Source organism: Indicator indicator, chromosome Z (assembly GCF_027791375.1).
Source record: "Indicator indicator isolate 239-I01 chromosome Z, UM_Iind_1.1, whole genome shotgun sequence".
In the NCBI taxonomy this organism is placed as follows: Eukaryota; Metazoa; Chordata; class Aves; order Piciformes; family Indicatoridae; genus Indicator; species Indicator indicator.
The window spans coordinates 44,130,782-44,148,743 of record NC_072053.1 but is presented as its reverse complement, the minus strand read 5'-3'; the positions used below and the strand labels follow the sequence as shown (position 1 = coordinate 44,148,743).

The 17,962-nt window shown below is 38.2% G+C and overlaps 1 protein-coding gene across 1 annotated transcript in view; it reads right to left on the bottom strand.

Annotated features, from left to right (window-relative positions):
* The window catches only part of CNTLN (centlein), a 318,217-nt gene that overhangs the window by 176,938 nt on the left and 123,317 nt on the right, over positions 1-17,962 (bottom strand). The window contains 2 exon segments of the mRNA XM_054397579.1: positions 9,632-9,716; positions 16,421-16,509. Of these exon segments, the coding sequence (XP_054253554.1) occupies positions 9,632-9,716; positions 16,421-16,509 (174 nt within the window).

Below are 17,962 nucleotides of genomic sequence, written 5' to 3'. Positions count from 1 at the left end.
CTTCAAATCAGTGGAATGAGTACAGGACACAAAACATCAAGTTGCTTTACTTACTGTACTTTTTCTCACCTAATCCAAGCACAGCCATAATTTCAGGTTATTTTTTGTAGAAATACCACCAAGAACACAAAAACTGATAATAAAGATCCAGAAACTTTAGCAAACTTCAGGCATCACTACATGGGCACACTAAAGAGAAGGTGAAGCACAGACTTAACAGCACACTTGTATAAACTCCCAATATAGCTGTTTTTTTTGAGGATTAAGTAGGAAACCTTCCTCGAAACAAAGTAAACTATCTCAAAGAGACACATTTTTAATCTGCAGAAAAATTACTCCTACAGGGAATTCATACAAAACTACTAATGAGCAGTAAAGGTACACCGCAAATTACAGTTTATTAATTACTTCAGACAACAAGCAGGTATTAGCCATAGTCCTCATATCAACTACCTCAGGTAGCCTTCTAACAATAAACCAGGATCAGCAACTTTCAATTATTTAAATAATAAATGTATTTTCCTCTCCATCTTTCTCACTCGGAAAAGCTCCTTAAGAAGAGTTCTCTTACTTAATTTTATGAGGAAACAGCAAGCAGAAAAGCACAAAGATATATGCAATGCAATTCAAAGGGGCAACATAAACCAGAACTTCACCACTGAGGACTGATCTCTCTTCAAAGGTACAATTTGAGTAGTATTATCTTTCTAAAGAGAAAAAGAGACAGTGTCCTTAGATATTCTTTGTTTGCACCATCTACAAATATCATTCACTGAAGAAACTTTTATTTTTAACAACGAGTTTATACACTTCACATATTCCTATTGCTACTGACACATTCACGCGAACTCCCTATTATCTAAATTATCCTCTTGTTACTCATTACACAAGAATAATCAAGATTATATGTTACTGGAAATAAAGTGTTTAGATGACAATAATGTGTGTATACATTTGTCTTAATTTAGTAACAGCATTTTATTAAAAAAGAAAAAATACATTCAGTTGAAAGTATAAAAGTTAAGAAAAATTTATTACTGTTAATTAACGCTTGAAGGTAGAATTATGCTTCTTCCAATTGAACCCATTAAAGAGGCTTTAATATAGATTTACACAGCAAGGTGAAGATTTTCAAGTGCAGATAATGAGGCAACCTAGTACTATTTTAACCTCTCTGGAGTATAATCAGTTGATAGGGTTTTGAAACGTTACAAGGTCTAGGACAAGAAGATTAGCTTTAGTTTCTCCAGATCAAAATTGAAACCTAATTAATTAACAATGTTATAGAAGACAGAAAAGCTTTACTGCTACTTCTACATCTCTTTAATTGCATGTTTTAAGAAAAACAGGTAAAGATATTTTAACTGTGGCATGAATGGCAGAAGACTGAGCTCCCTGTTCTGACATTATCCTCCAACCTAACTGTTTGAATTAAAAAAACAGCATTCTTCAAAAAAAAAAAAAACCCAACAAAACACAAACTCACCTTATTGTAAAAGAAAAAAAAAAGAGAAAGAAAGAAAAATAACCTCTTTGAGACATGCACAAATACTATCAATTAAATACACCAGGTATTTACATCAGGAGAATGAAAAAAGCCCCCTGCAGTGGTCAGCCTTCAGAAGAACAATTAAAATTCTAGGATAGTGAGTTATGCACTTAAAGGCAGCAGTTAGAAATTCTTTTCCTTGAAACACACAGAGAAATTATTTATATATGCCAAGGATACATAACTACTGAGAAAATAGTTTGGGGCCACAACAAATATTTCAGATGGAGCATAGATGTGATTATGAAGATCAAAAGTTAGCAATCAACCAATTAGAATCAAAAAAAAAGGAAAAAAAAAGAACACAAGAAAAAAAATAGAAAGAAAAACCCTAACACAACGTCTTTTACTGAATTTATGTGTAATAATAGATTTTTTAAAAAATTAAAAGAAAAAAACACCTAGGGGCTTTAATAAATACTGTATTTATCTGAAACTTTGAATGGCACATTTTGAAACGTTCCACATTATTTCATTTTAAAAATATTTAACACAATATGCACTTATGTGATAAACTCTAGGCAAGAAAAATATTCTTATGCATTTATCTAAAACTGAGTATTACAGGTTCACAGATTGCATTGACTTGGAAGGGATCCTCAAAGGTCATCTTGTCCAACCCACCACAGTAATTTAGGAAAGGTGTACAACAGACTGAAGTCATACTAAAACACATGAAAGTTCAATACATACACTCTGTTACAAAGACATTAGGCAGCAGAAGCTTTGCAAATCTGTGACTTACTCGGGTTTTACCTTTAACCTACAAATTCCATTCTCATTAATATTTGAGCACTTTTTTCCCCTGTTCAGGTTGTACAAAAGTAATGAAAGACCGTATTACTGCCCAGACATAAGTTTCTCATTTTCAGTAACATCCATTAAAATGGAAATCCTTCAAAGAGTTGAAATATCCCACTGCAGATAAAGCTAACTTAGCTCTCAGTATTAAATAACTACATGCACCTCACCTAGAGTGTGGAGAATACACCTTCTTATTTACAGTAATTTAAAAAGAGCTCTTAAGCATGTCAGCACAAAGTTTAAGAGGAATAGAAGAGAAGATAGATTATCTCATGTTCTCCTTCTAGGGTTTAGTTGTTGGTTCTGACAGCAGTGTCATCTTACACATGTTGAATTATGAGATAAGTCATTTATTTACCTTCTTTCCCTGACTCAGCATGGATTCGTACAATTAACTGTTTGGTGGCCACTCAAAAATTCCTAGTAAATAAACATCCTACAACAAATGATACTGCTGCAACTGATACTGCTTGCATGATTCATGAAGGGGAAGGGAAAATGAACAGAAGAGACAACTGGATAATCTTACCTTTGTAGATCCAACAGATTGGTAGACTGCAATGAACAGCATTGAAGTCTTGCTGTCTATGCTTTACAGAAACGTTCACTGGCATTAGTGTCAAAACTCACAGTTTCACATGAAACCTCTCTACATGCTACTTACAAGAATAACATCTTTTCTCCTTTAAGAACAAAAAACAAATCCAGAAAAGATAAACTAAATGAAAATGCTCCCTTACCACATTGTTCTTTATGCTAACTCCAGTCTTTGATTACCAAACCACAAAAAAACACTCTGAAAACTCAGAAATCATGCCCTTGTTATTTTAATCCTATACCATAATGCATGGATCATGGGGAACAAGCAAGAAAAGCCAAAGATACATGTATGCCTGCACAGCTACTGACGTCCTTCTCCTCACTGAGATATGGTGGGATGGCTCTCATGACTGGAGCTTAAGAATGGATGCTTACAAGCTCTTCAGGAAAGGCAGGGGAGAAGATGGGAGACAGAGAGAAAGGGGGCATTGCCCTCCACCTGGGGATGGATGAATGACTGACAGAAAGTTTATGGGTGACAGTCAAAGGGAAATCAAAGGAAGGAGACATTACAGTGGGGGTCTGCTACAGGCCACCTGACTAGGAAGACCAAGTAGATGAGAACCTCTATAAACAGATAAGAACAGCTTCATGCTCACAAGCCCTCACCCTTATGCGAGATTTCAACCACCTTGATATCTGTTGGAAGGACAACACAGCAGCAATCTACAAGGTTCCCAGAATGCACGGGGATAACTTCCTCCTCCAAGTGGTAAAGAAACCCACAAGAAAAGCTGTTATGCTAGACCCTGTACTTACCAACAAGGCAGGGCTGATGAGTGATGTCATACTCAAGGGCAGCCTTGGCTGCAGCCATCATGAAATGGTGGAATTTAAGATCCTTAGAGCATCAAAGAGGGTGCATAGCAAGCTCACTACTCCAGAATTTAAGTGAGCAGACTTCATCCTCTTCACGGATTTGCTTGGCAGGGTGTCATGGGATAAAACCCTGGAGGGAAGAGTGGCCCAAGAAAGCTGGTCAATATTCAGGGACCATCTCTTCTAAGCCCAGAAGCAGAAAGAAGAATGTAGGCACAAAAACAGAGTCTCTAAGGAGTGGAAGGAAGAATCAGCTAACTGGGAGGATTATGAAGAAGTTGTTCAAGCAGCTAGAGACCAGGTCAGTAATCCTAAAGCAGAGATAAAATTAAACTTGGCTAGGCACATAAAGGGGAACAAGAGAAAATTTCTTCAGATACACCAACATTTGTGAGCCCCATTTGGAAGGAAAATGGAGACCTCGTCACAAGGGATACAGAGAAGGCTGATGTGCTCAATGACTTCTTCAACCTCAGTCTTTAGCAGCAAGGGCTGTAGCCACACCACTCAAATTTCAAAAAGCAAAGGTAGGGAGTGGGAGAATGAAGATCTACCCACTGTAAGTAAAGATCAGGTTTGAGACTGTCTAAAGAATGTGAAGATGCAAAAGACTATGGGGCCAAATGAGATCCATCCATGGCTCCTGAGTGATCTGGTGGACAAAGTTGCCAAGCCACTATCCATATTTGAAAGATCACATCAGTCTGGTGAAGTTCCAGCTGACTGGAAAAGCAGGAAACATAGCCCCCATCTTCCAAAATAGAAAAAAGGAAGACCCCAGGAACAATGGGCCAGTCAGTCTCATGTCTATGCCTGCAAGATCATGGAGCATGATCCTCCTGAAGGTGCTCGTGGGTCAGTGCTCTGGCTTGTTCTTTCAGTCTGATGTCTCAGTTGAGGTGGGGGACCCATGCAGCAACGAAAGCACTAGGCTTGTTGATAGGTTAGTAGCCATGGAAGGAGCTGAGAGTGGTCAGGTAGCAATTAGGGCTTCTTCTTCCAGAACAGTGGTAGGATCATTAGCCGAGCTGAAACGGAGCTACACCAATGCACGCAGAATGGGCAAAAAAACAGAAGTAGTTGGAGATCTGTCTTTGGTCACAGGGCCATGATCTCATCACAGTTACTGAGACATGGTGGGACAGCCCATGTGACTGGAACGGTGTCACAGACTGCTATGTACTGTTTAGGAAAGACAGACTAGGCAAGCAAGGCAGTGGTGTTACTCTTTATGTGTGCAAGCAACAGCAATGTATTGAGTTTTGCCTACGGGGGATGAAGAACATATTCAAAGTTGATGGGTAGGAATCAAGGCACAGGCTAAAATGGGAGATACTGTCCTGGGTGTTTACTATAGACCACTAGAACAGGAAAAAGTAGACGAAGCCTTCTATAGATAACTGGAGGTAGCCTTTAGGTAACATGCCTTGGTGCTTACAGGTGACTTCAATCAGCCAGGTATTTCATAGAATCATAGAATGGCCTAGGCTGGAAGACACCTTAGAGATCATCTAATCCAGCCTCCCTGCCATGGGCATGGACACCTCTCAACTAGACCATGTTACTCAAGGCCTCGTCCAACCTGGCCTTGCATGTCTCCAGGAAGGGGGCATCTACAACCTTTCTGGACAATTCATTCCAGAGTCTTGCCACCCCCGCAATGAAGAATTTCTTCCAAGACCCAATCTAAAGCTATTTTCCTTCAACTTAAATCCATTTCCCCTTGTCCTATCAGTGGACGCTCTTGGAAAGTCTATATCCTGCCTTCCTGTAGGTTCCCTTCAGGTATTGGAAGGCAGATATAAGGTCCCCCCAGAGTCTTCTCTTCTCTAGCCTGAAGGATCCCAGTTCCCTTACCCTATCCTCATAACAGTGGTTTCCACTCCCTGGATCATCTTTGTGGCCCTCCTCTAGACTTGTTCCAACAGATCTATGTTGCTCTTATGGGGACAACTGAACTGGATGTAATATTCAAGGTGGGGTCTCACAAGTGCAGAATAAATGGGAAGAATTATCTCTCTTGATCTGCTGGCCACACTCTTGATGTATCCCAGGATACAGTTGGTATTCTGAGCTGCATGAGCACACTGCTGGCTCATGTTGAGCTTCTCATCTACCAACACTCCCAAGTCCTTCTCTTCAGGGCTACTCTCAACCCACTCTATACCCAGTTTATATTTATGCCTGGGATTGGCCCAACCCAGGTGTAGGACCTTGCACTTTGACTTGCAGTTTGCACTGGCCCATGTCTCAACCTTGTCTAGGTTCCTTTGGATGGCATCCCTTCCCTCAAGTCCACCACACCACATAGCTTGGTGTCATCAGCAATCCACACAGCAGTCACACACAATCCAGAAGGTTCCCGCAGTGTATTGATGATAACTTTCTGACACAGACGGTAAAGGAATCAACAAGGAGAGGTGTGCTGCTGAACCTTGTATTAACAATCAAAGATGGTCTGGTCAGGGACATAAAGGCGGGGGGTAAGCCTCGGCTGTAATGACCACAACATAATGGAAGTCACTATCACACAAGGAAGAAGCAGGGCAGTGAAGAGAATTGCAGCCCTAGAATTCAGGAGGGCTAACTCCATCCTCTTCAAAGACATACTTGGAGGAATCCCACGGGGCAAAACTCTAGAAGGTAGGGGGGCCCAGGAGAGATGGTTAATATCAAGCCATCACTTCCTCCAAGCTCAGGATAAGTGCATTCCTTTGAGTAAAAAAATCAAGTAGGCTAGGCAAGGGACTAGCATGGATGAGCAAACAACTGCCAAGAAAAGTCAGATGGAAGAAAGAAGTTTACAGTATGTGGAAAAAGGGACTGGTCACTTGGGAGAACTACAGGAATCTTATCACAGAACACAGGGAGGCAAGGCCCTCTTAAGAATTGCAACTGGAAAAGGAAGTAAAAGAGAACAAGAAAGGCTTTTTCAAATACATCTGTGGCAAAAGGAAGGATACGTAAAATGTGGACCTACTGCTGGATGATGTGGGAGCCCTGGCGACAGAGGATGCAGAGACGGCAGAGTTACTAAATGACTTCTTTGCTTCAGCCTTTTGGTTGCTAGGACCAACCCCCAAGAATTCCAGACTCTGGAAGTAAGAGAGAAAGCCTGGAAGAGGAAGGACTCTCCACTGGTGAGTGAAGAATGAGTTAGAGATCATTTGAATAAGTGGAGCATCCACAGCTCCATGAGCTCTTATAGGATGTACCCACAAGTGCTGAGAGAGCTGGCTTATGCTGTTGCTCTACTGCTCTCCTTGATCTTTAAAAGACCGTGGGGAAGAGAAGAGGTGCCCACAGCTGGAAGAAAGCCATTGTCACTCCAGTCTTCAAAAAAGGGTAAGAAGATGGACTCAGGAAACCACAGACCAGTCATCTCCATCCCTGGAAAGACAATGGAACAGCTCATTCTGGAGATCATCTCTAAGCATATGGAGGAAAATACAGCAATCGGAAGCAGCCAGCATAGGTTTACCAAGAAGTCATGTTTGACTAATCTGACAGCCTTCTACAATGGTGTGACTGAATGGGTGGATGCAGGGAGAGCAGTGGATGTTGACTTTAGTAAGGCTTTTGACACTATCTCCCATAATATCCTCAAGGGAAAGCTCAGGAAGTGGGGCTCAGAAGAGTGGATGGTGAGACACATTAAGAACTGGCTAAACAATAGAGCACAGAGGGTTGTCATCAATGGCAAAGAATCCAGCTGAAGATCCACAGCTAGTGATGTTCCTCGGGGGTCAGTGCTGGGTCCAGTCTTGTTCAACATATTAGTCAACAACCTAGATGAACAGATGGAGCATACCCTCAGCAAATTTGCTACTACAAAACTGGGAGGAGTGGATGACACACACTAGAAGGCTGTAGTACAGTTCAGTGAGACCTAGACAGACTAGACAGCTGGGCAAAGACAAAAGCTATTAAATTCAACAAGGAGAAGTGTAGAGTCCTGCACCTGGGGAGGAGCACCAAGAAGAACAGAAGAAGGTAGAGAAAAAACTTGGAGTCCCCGTTGATAAGTTATACATGGGACAGCAATGTGCCCTTGTGGCCAAGAAGACCAATAGTATACTTAGGTGCATTAAGCATGGGCAGCAGGTCAAGGGAGGTTCTCTTTCCCCTCTCCTCAGTGCTAAACTGGACCAAATCTGGAATATTGTGTCCAGTTCTAGGCTCCCCAGCTCAAGCGGGATAGAGAACTACTGGAGAGAGTCAAATGGAGAGCTATGAGGCTGATTAAGGGACTAGAGCATCACTCTTATAAGGAAACACTGAGACACCTGGGGCTGTTCAGTGTGAAGGAGAAAAGGCTGAGAGGGGACTGCTACTCTGCCCTGCATCTGGAATATTGTGTCCAGTTCTGGACCACTCAGTTCAAGAAGGACAGGGAACTGCTTGAAAGAGTTAAGCACAGAGCCACAGAGATGATTAAGGGAATGGAACACCTCCCTTATGAGGACAGGCTGAACAATCTGAATCTCTTTACCTTTGAAAAGAGGAGACTGAGGAGTGACCTCGTTAATATTTACAAATATGTAAACAGTGAGCGTCAGGAGGATGGACAAAGGCTCTTCTCAGTGACGCCCAACAACAGGACAAAAGGCAATGTTTGCAAGGTGAAACATAGGAAGTTTCACATAAACATAAGGAAAACCATTTTTCACTGTGAGGGTGACAGAACACTGGAACAGGCTGCCCAGAGAGGTTGTGGAGTCTCCTTCTCTGGAGACATTCAAAACCTGCCTAGATGTGTTCCTGTGTGACCCTGCTCTGGCAGGGGAGTTGGACTAGAAGATCTTTCGAGGACCCTTCCAACTCCTAACATTCTGTGACCTTATCAATGTCTACAAATATCTGAAGGGTGCTGTCAGGAAGATGGAGTTGATCTCTTTTCAGTGATGCCCAGTGATAGGACAAGGAACCATGGGCATAAACTCAACCACAGGAAATTCCATTTCAGCTTGAGAAAAAAACTTTTTTTTACTGTGATCATAACTGAACACTGAACAGGCTGTCTAGAAAGGTTGTGGAGTCTCCTTGTAGTAATAAAATGAAGGCGAATTGACTAAAGCTGGAAGAGGGGAGATTTAGACTGGATATCAGGAAGAAATTAGTTACAGTGAAGGTAATGAGATATTGGAATAGGTTTCCCAGAGAAGTTGTGTACGCCCCACCATCCCCCCGAAGTGTTCAAGGTCTTGCTGGTTGAGCAACCTAGTCTAGTGGAAGGTGTCTCTGCCCATGACCAGAGGAGCTGGAAATAGATGATCTTTAAGGTCCCTTCCAACCCAAACAAGTCTATGATTCTATGATCGCAACCAATGGATGAAGCAAGGAGGTCAGAATGAAGCAACTTTCACACAAAGCTTTTACCCACAGTACTAGCTACTGGCACCATCTAATGCTCTTCACGTCCCCTCTCTCCCTCCAACCCTACACACCCACCCCAAGTCACCAATACTGTAAAGGGAAGCGATTTGAAATGGCTGTATTATAACATGCATTAAAGTTGTGACAATCATCAAGAAAGCAACTTCATCTCTTAATTCCTCCCATTCTTCTAGATGAAAATCCCAAGTTTAGGTTAGTTCATTAGGCAAAGTAAGGCACTGAGTGGATATCACTTTTCAGAAAAGGTTTAATTTAAAATCACAGGAACTTTTTAGGTGCAGGTCAAATGTTGGAATCATTCAGAAGAGTTTAATTCATACTTTATCAGAGGGTTATCATCTTTGAATTACCTGCAACTTTCACCTTAAAACAACAGCAAACCATTTCAATATCATAGAAAATACAAATTTTATGTCAATGATAGAAGTCTTCTTAACTGCTCTATTTAAACATAATACAAACCTGTTCGAGGGTTTCTATTTTGCTGTCTTTGACTTGCAAAATCTCTAAAACTCTTCTGTCCTTGACTTCGGCTTTCTGCTTTTCTCTGGAAACAAACAAAACCAAAAAAGACACTTTATTAGTCATAGTTTGCAGTTAATCATATGAAGTTTTCATGTCCTGGTAACGAATGTCATTCTAAAGCACAGAAAATTAAATTATCCGAAGCTGACAGGCCTTGCAGAATTAATCAGGGAGCATATGGCAAGTGACAGCAAATTACGTCTGTAAACAGCTAACAACTCAGTTCAAAAAGAAACAAAATCAAGAGCTCTTAAAATACATTTTTAAGCAGCTGAAATTATGTTTCGTTCTTTCACAAACACAGAAAGCGTACCATCCACAAACTGTGCAAAATGTTTTTTCTCTTCTTTGCAATATAGAGTCACTAAGCTGCTTGAGTTTGTGAAGGCCTCTCAGCACATGGCATTTTTATGTCTAAAATGCCACTTTTCAACATCCTGGATAACTACTATACTACTTTTCACATGGGCAGAACCCATAACTTCTACCAGGGGAGATGAAATAAAAAGAAATAAACAAAGAAACCCCAAACAGCTCAAGCCGATGGAATAGAGACAAGCAGTGTGTGTATCACCTACGTGGTTAATAAGTGCAGGGCCATAGTCATCTCTGCAATGCTTCCCAGAAAACCAGCTGATGAGTCATTAATGCTGTAACAAACCTCACTGTTATCCTATTTCTTGACTTAGAATAGTAACATGTAGACACAGAAAGATTCATACAATAAAATACACACACATACATATGCCCCAATAACCACTGCTTTTGGCTCTCAAAAGTATCCTGACCTTAACCACTAGCTGACATGTCCTATCCATTCTGTGTTCCCATAATGATTTATTTCCCTCTTCATTTTAATTCGGCTGGTTTTATTTCGTATTTCTATCTAAATTAAAACATCATTCTAGCTGTTCATTCTGTATTTATGCCGCTGTCTTCCCAACTTGTCTAATGGCTATCAGAAAGTTGGTCTTTTGTAAAACAAGGCCAAATTAAACACAAATATTGGGTAATTAACTAGCCTCTTAACTCAGCAATGCAATCATCACTTGAAAATTTATTAAGCTTCTTTTCTAATGGATTGAGCTGAAAACCTTACAGGTCAGGTAGATTTCCCAAAGCAACGCTCAAAAGAACTTTACAGCTGTGGTTAAGTTTTTCATTTGTTTGTGGTTTCTTTTTCTGTTGTTTGGTTGGGTTTTTGTTTGTTTGTTTAATTTTATTTTTAAAGAAAGTATGGGAAAAAAATCTAATAAACCAAACAAGAACCAAGCAAAACCAACCAACCAAACAAAACTGCTCTAAGGAATGGAGAAGTATGCACAGCTAATTCTGGTGTATAATTGGAAGCCAAGAACTTATAGGGCCCTGTGACTTTTAAGAAAAAGCCGCATGAAAGAAATTTGAAGAATAAAGTCTGGAATTAGAGAGAAAAAACTCAGATCTTTGTTAAAGTAAAAAACGTGTCTGTAACACAGGCAAATGCCAGCCAATGGTTCTAAGCACATTTCAGTTAAAAGTGTTGTTTTCCCTATTTATCCAATGTTTGGTCGAACAGTCCTTCAAACAAAGCTGTCAAAGAACGAGGTTTATAAATACAGATCCACCATCAATGCAACAAGTGGGAAAAGTCTAAAGTAAATTCAAGGATTTTTTGCTTTCTGAGGCTTTCTTTCAGACTCTTTGCATAGCACAGGCTGTAGTAATGTCCCAAAAAATACTTCCACCAGGTACCAGCCACAGTCAAAGAAAAACTCCTAAGAATCAGAATTTCAGCACACAATGGATGTTGTCAGAATACTAAAGCATAAATTGAAATCTCATGTGAAATTTTATTAGCAGCTTCTCCTGGTGGCATAGGACAGCTTCCAATGCTCATTACAGGAGAGTTCCCCACAGTCAAGGTAGTATAACTGACTGGAACTTACCTAATGTATTTGGATCTGCTGTTGAGCTTTGAAATAAGACTTTGTAAGAATTGCAGCAATCACCTCCTCTTTTTTAGAAGGGTAATAAATAAGACAAATCTTTGACCAACTTTATCGATTGTGCTGTTATGCATTTACAATATATTAAGAAAAGTCCACTGGAATGTGGCGGAGGGGGGAAATTAAGCACTGTCAAGAACCTGATGATGATCAATGACTGAGACAAACTCCTGTTTAGCTAATTACAATCACTGATGAGCAATAATGATGTGAGCTAGGAATATCTGCAAACTTCTTTAGGATGAAAAATGGAGTGAAGAGAGGCTGTCAAATTGTACAAATTTTAAGCTCCAATCAGTTTTCCCATGAGTACTACATATTTTAAATGTTTAACACAGATGTATTTAGCTACAAAGATTATAGAGGTTCAGCTTCCCACAAAAATGAAGAAACTTAAGCTTAACACTTTTGCTGTGTTAGGATTTGTTTCCTTGTATACTCCACAAAACAGGACAGGATATTTTTGAGGTGTGGCAAGTTTTTAGCCTCTTTCTTTTTTTACAGGCTATTATGAGGAAACATTTAACCATGAATGAGGTACAAAACCAGTACCTGCTACAAAAACCTTAAGACTTTAAAAACCACAAGTTTGTTGAGGCTTATAATGCACTAAGTGAATTTGTTGTTTACATGTTTCATAGACTACATCCTTACAGTTTTACAAACTGTATGCTTTTCAAAAAAAAAAAAAACACATCTACAAATTTGGCCTTAAATAGCTAAGAAAGTTAAGATTACACTGCAAACCTTGGGCTATGCAGTAAAAGAACAAAAGCTATATTTTAACAACATACCAATATAACTGCAAACAGCTCACAGAAATGTGATTTTTGAAAGCTGTTTCTATGAAACTAAAGGGTTGCAGAACTAGTGAAGCCACAAAACATCAGATTCTGAGATGTAGCACTTCATTTGATTACCATATCTCCTAGTCTTCCAATTTCCAACTATTTTATAGGCTTATACAAGTGCATATACTCCATGGTTGTATTAAATAGATAATGAATTGTCCATATGTAAAAGCGAAGTTGTAGAGCAGACTGTTGATGTTACCATAAATACGGCATCAATATTGTCATTTACTCTGTACAGCCACATTCCTGCAACTCAGTCAGTTAGCAGAAACACAGCCTTTACCTTAGTCTTCCAAGTAGAAACCTTAGTGTGCTTCCATGTGCTATTTAGAGATTAAAAAACAGAGCTAACTAGACTGCATTTAATAGCTTGTCACCTCAGATTCTGGAAGAATCTTGTACTTCACACAAAATTACAATTGATGTACATTACATTTTTGTCTTTTAATGCTTACAAATAGTACTGTTAAAAGATTTAGACAATATGAAGCAAAAGATAATTTAAAATTGATACAACTTTTCTAACACAGTAGGTATTTTCTATAGCAAAATTGCATAGAGCTATTTCTGTTTCTTTTAAAAAATAATTTGAAATCTAGTCAAAGAAAAATGCAAAATGAAATTATACTCCTGGCAAATTGTGCCAGTTCTACGTTCCATGATATGTATCAAAACAGAAAAGCATCATTACAGAAATGTAATTTTTCTTGCATCTCCAGCTTGATTAATTTATTAGGTAATTTATTGAGAGCTCTTATTTTTAGCAATGTACATAAAATACTAAACATTTTTACACTGGAGGAGTAATAAAAATGACATTTTTCCCTAATAATTGTGCAAACATTTTTCATCTAAAATACACAAATCTCTTACAGTGTTCAAAATATCAGCACTTCAGAACAGACTGCTTTAACATCTGCACATCACCAGGGTTTCCCCCAAGGATTTTTAAATGATGCCTGCCTGTGCTGAATAAAGTGCTAACTTGCACCTTGCATTTCAAACTGTGTCCTGAGCAGCCATCCAGTTGGTACAACACCAGCTGAATTCCCAGAGGCCACTGTTCAATCAGGCTTGACTGCAATTATCATGTCAATATTTTGTGCTCCGATATGCAGATATGCACACATGCAAGCTGCATAATACCTTCTTCTCCATGGAATGTTGACTTATGTTCAATGTTCTGAGAATTTTTAATGAAACAGGATATTAAACTTTCATCAACTGTAGAAAATCACAATTATTTGACCTTAGATAGAAAGGTTGTATTCTCATGCTCTATTATTCTGTCCACTTTATTGACTGATAATAACTAGGGAGTCCACTCTATTTTAAACTCAGAGTGACAAAATGCTAATGGCCTTTAAAAATGTGTTATATCTTGTTTACTTCCTTGCTCTCCTGTCACTGATCCCTGTTCATTTGCGCAAAAGTAAAATGGTAAGTGGTTTAAGAAAGCTTCCCTAAGCTAGTTACCATCCCTTCAAAAGTGCAAGATACAGGTTTTAAAATATTTTTCAATTAACATCAGCATTCTCTATTGCTCATCATACAGCATATTCACTTATCTTTTTACACAAAAAGTACTTGCCATTTTTAGTACATCTGCATATTGTCAGTCAGTGAGAAATCTACGTCAATCTGTTTAATGCTTCCTCCAGAATTTGCAATTCACAGGATGCAGAAAACCATAGCCTAAGTTCCTGTGATTACCATCCCAAAAATTCTTTTGTTATTTCTGATCACTTGCTTTTCCAGCTATGTTTCTATTCATACACCTTTAGACCTACGTAACTCCCCAGAAAACAACATCAAAATTATCTTTTAATCACAAGCACTAACATTCAGTTGCCAGTGCTTCTTAGAGTGGCTTGAAATAATAAGTCCATTATGGCTCCTTGTTAAGACTTACAAGAAACAGCAACTGAAATTTAGGTATAGAAAAACATTTTTGTAAGGCAAGCTTGACAAATGTAACTATCCACAAAGATATCATCTACTGTAATACAATCCACGTTTACATCTACTAAGCCTTGTATGACTGCCACAGTTTTATCATTAATGGTTCTTGCTACATCTCCCTTCCAGAAGAAAAGAGACAGCTAGAAGCCCTAGAGAAAAATTATAGTCAGTTGACCTGTCAAGATTTCACATATTATAAGAGAAAAGTCTTAAAGGAGAGCTCTCAAAGTTTACAAAAATATTTCAAAACCTTTGATACTCTCATCTGAACACCAACTCTATTTGAGTTTACATATGCATTTACCTATGAAAGGTTCTTTCTAGCATTTTTTTCCTTCAACTCATCATCAAAAAAGTTTCAAAAGAAAGTGAACTAGAAAAAGCATGCTCTTTACATAATACTGAGATCAATAGTATTTAAAGTAGCTGCAAAGTATACTAACATGAGTAGTACTTTTACAATGGCTTGTTTGAAAATACCTGGAGGCTTTTACATATCCCAAAGGCATTTCTCATTTGCACAGTAAAGATAATTTTTTGTTTATATCTGAATATTGAAATGGGAATATAGTTACAGTTATCAAGCAAGAACTGCAAAGACTGCTGAAAAGTAAAACACCGTTGGTGTATTACAGGAATCAACAGCACAGCCATAAAAAGGTACCAGCTACATTTTTACAATTTTAGGGTAGGCAAACTTCTATTTTGGGACTATGCAAGCACTTCAAAATAGCAGCTGAATAATTGAAACCTACTATTAACTCCCCACTATGTCACTCCAATTATGCTTTTTACATTTTCCTCATTTATTTGAGAAAAAGATACTATCAGGAATTGTCTAATGCTACAAATATAAATTAATGCTACAAATATAATTTACCTGACTCTATGGCTAGTATGACCCACTCAATTTCTAATATTTTTTTTATTCATCACACATCCGTGGTGTACAAAGTCAAGTAAACATTTTGTCCTTTCACACCTTCATCTTTATTCCTGACACACTAATCTCCTGAAGAAAGTCTGACTGTTGCTTTCATCAGTTTAAAGATTGAAATCCACAGGACATGAATGTTTGGTTCATTATATATGATTTAGGATACACATAACTATGTTTTCTTATATTCTATCTGCTTCCATTAGGTAGCTAGTTTCTGATCTCAGGTAATCTATAACAAAGACTTCATTGACACCGAAAGTTTCTCAATTACGGAATTTTTGGTGGAAGGAATACGCAGGAAAATGAAACTATGTAAACACTGGTGGTATCCATATCACATCAGAAACAACAAAAGGTTTTAATCCATTTAATTCTGTTTGTGTCTACCTCAAAAGCTCCTAGTAAGCCAGGGCAAGGTGGAAAACAACAACTGTATATGAATGGGTCAATGCTGTTTGTAATACAGATGAGAAGGCAAAACATCAATCTGTTTTTTATTGTATCTTAGTGTAAATTTTCAATTTTCAACTCGTCTGATACAACTGCATAAAATGCAGAACAATAGGCTGTGAATGGCACAGAACTGCGAAGTGACATGCATGAAGAATCATTTTCCTTTTAAGTGTTACTTCGCAAGCCCATCTCCTTACCATTTAAATCCACTTATTTTGCCTATATTGACAAAGCTAGAAAAAAACTGTCATTTTCTGGACAGCAGCAATGCTAGATGGCAGTTTCCCTAGAAATCTTTGTAATATTTTTACCATAAAAAAAAAAAATAAAATCAGTTCATTATCAGAGTTGTGGGCATCAAGGTGGCATCTAAGGGCCCCGTATTCATTGTTTCAATCAGGATAATGCACACACAATTACCCATTTCTATTCTAAAGAAAGTATAAAATAATTTAAATATAGCAATATATTTAAATAAAGCTTAAAAATATTCCTAGACATGAAGGTTAAGTAAAGATGATAAACTCACCTTTCCACAACCAAGCTGATAGCTTGAGTAAGATCTGGACTTGACACTTGCAGTTGTTTCCATAGAGACCACACAAATTCTTTATCAGCCTTGGAAACAGGAAAAAGAGGGAAATATACATTAAATGCGTTCTACACCCTCAATAAACAAAAAAGTTATACTGTGCATATTCAAAAGACAATTACAAATAGCCCCTCTATTCTAATGAGAATTCCCTACAAGCTCTTCAAGGTCCCTTGAAGTAAAAAAGGGCCAGTTTTTTGAATAAATAAAGCTATAACCACACAGAATTTTGAAGGAAGACAAAGACTTCGATGAACAATAAAGCATAAAACAAGGCAACAGGTACTAACATTATTCAAACAGGGCACTCTTTGCGGTATCAACTACTGGTATTTCTAACATCGGGACGCAATTCCCCTTAATAAATGTTGAGTATGGAAAATACGTTTCAAAAACAGTCTTCTAACACATGCTCAGGTAATCTGTACTATGTAACTTCCAGGAAAATTCTCAAGTGGGAAAAGAAAACATTCTTTAAAGAGACACTTAAAGTTTGTGAAAACTAGATGTCACCTAAAAGCTTTTCCAGATTTGTATTTTCTTCTATACATAAGTTGCTATTTTGCACTGTTATTTGGCATATTTTTATTCCAATATGGCTATTACTGGAAGCATCAATATTGACAATATTGATCTAATTAAGTTAAAAACTAAATCAATGTGTTAATTATATAAAAATGAGGGGAGGGAATGAGGAGAAGCAAGATGAAGACAAGGAGAACAACCAGAAAGCATGAACTAAAGTAAAACAGGCTAGCACAAAATTAGAAATTAACAAGCCAAAACAAGCATATTGGCAGCTAGGTCTGTTCAACAGGTTAAAACTACTGTTGAAAACTACAGTTTGAAAACTACAGTTTAATCCACCTTTCACTATATTTTGAATGAGAAATAGAATTTGCATGGGGACAATGCATGACCTAAAAGGAAAACCCACACCATTACAGCTATCCATTTTTCTGTTCATTTCCCTGCTTCCTTCCTTCTCCTCCCAAGCTTCTGAAACTTAACCTACTAAAATACTGTGGATACCATTAGTTAACCAAAACCTCACTAAAATCAGATAAACACCACAGTATCTCATCTCTACACAACTTTATCTTAATCCAGATTATCAAATGAAAGAGATCTGTATTCCTATCTTCACCTCCACTATTTGGTTTCTTCATATGTTTCTAACACTTAATTTTTGATTCCCCTGAGATCTTACTTTTTTATTAAGTAACTGCACCTTTGGCTACAGTACTGCGAGCCTGACCCAAATCAGCTAAAAGCTACAGTCATTTAAGAAACAAAACAACTCACCAGAACAAGTTTGATAGGCCTCACAATAAAGACCCCATTCTGCATGACTAATCTGAGAAAAAGAAATTGCTTTCTCTATGTTTGTATCTTTTCATTTGTTCCCAGTCTTGCCTTCTAGGAAACAACCAGTTACATCACACAATCACTCCACCTTGATATTTCTCTTTCTTCAGA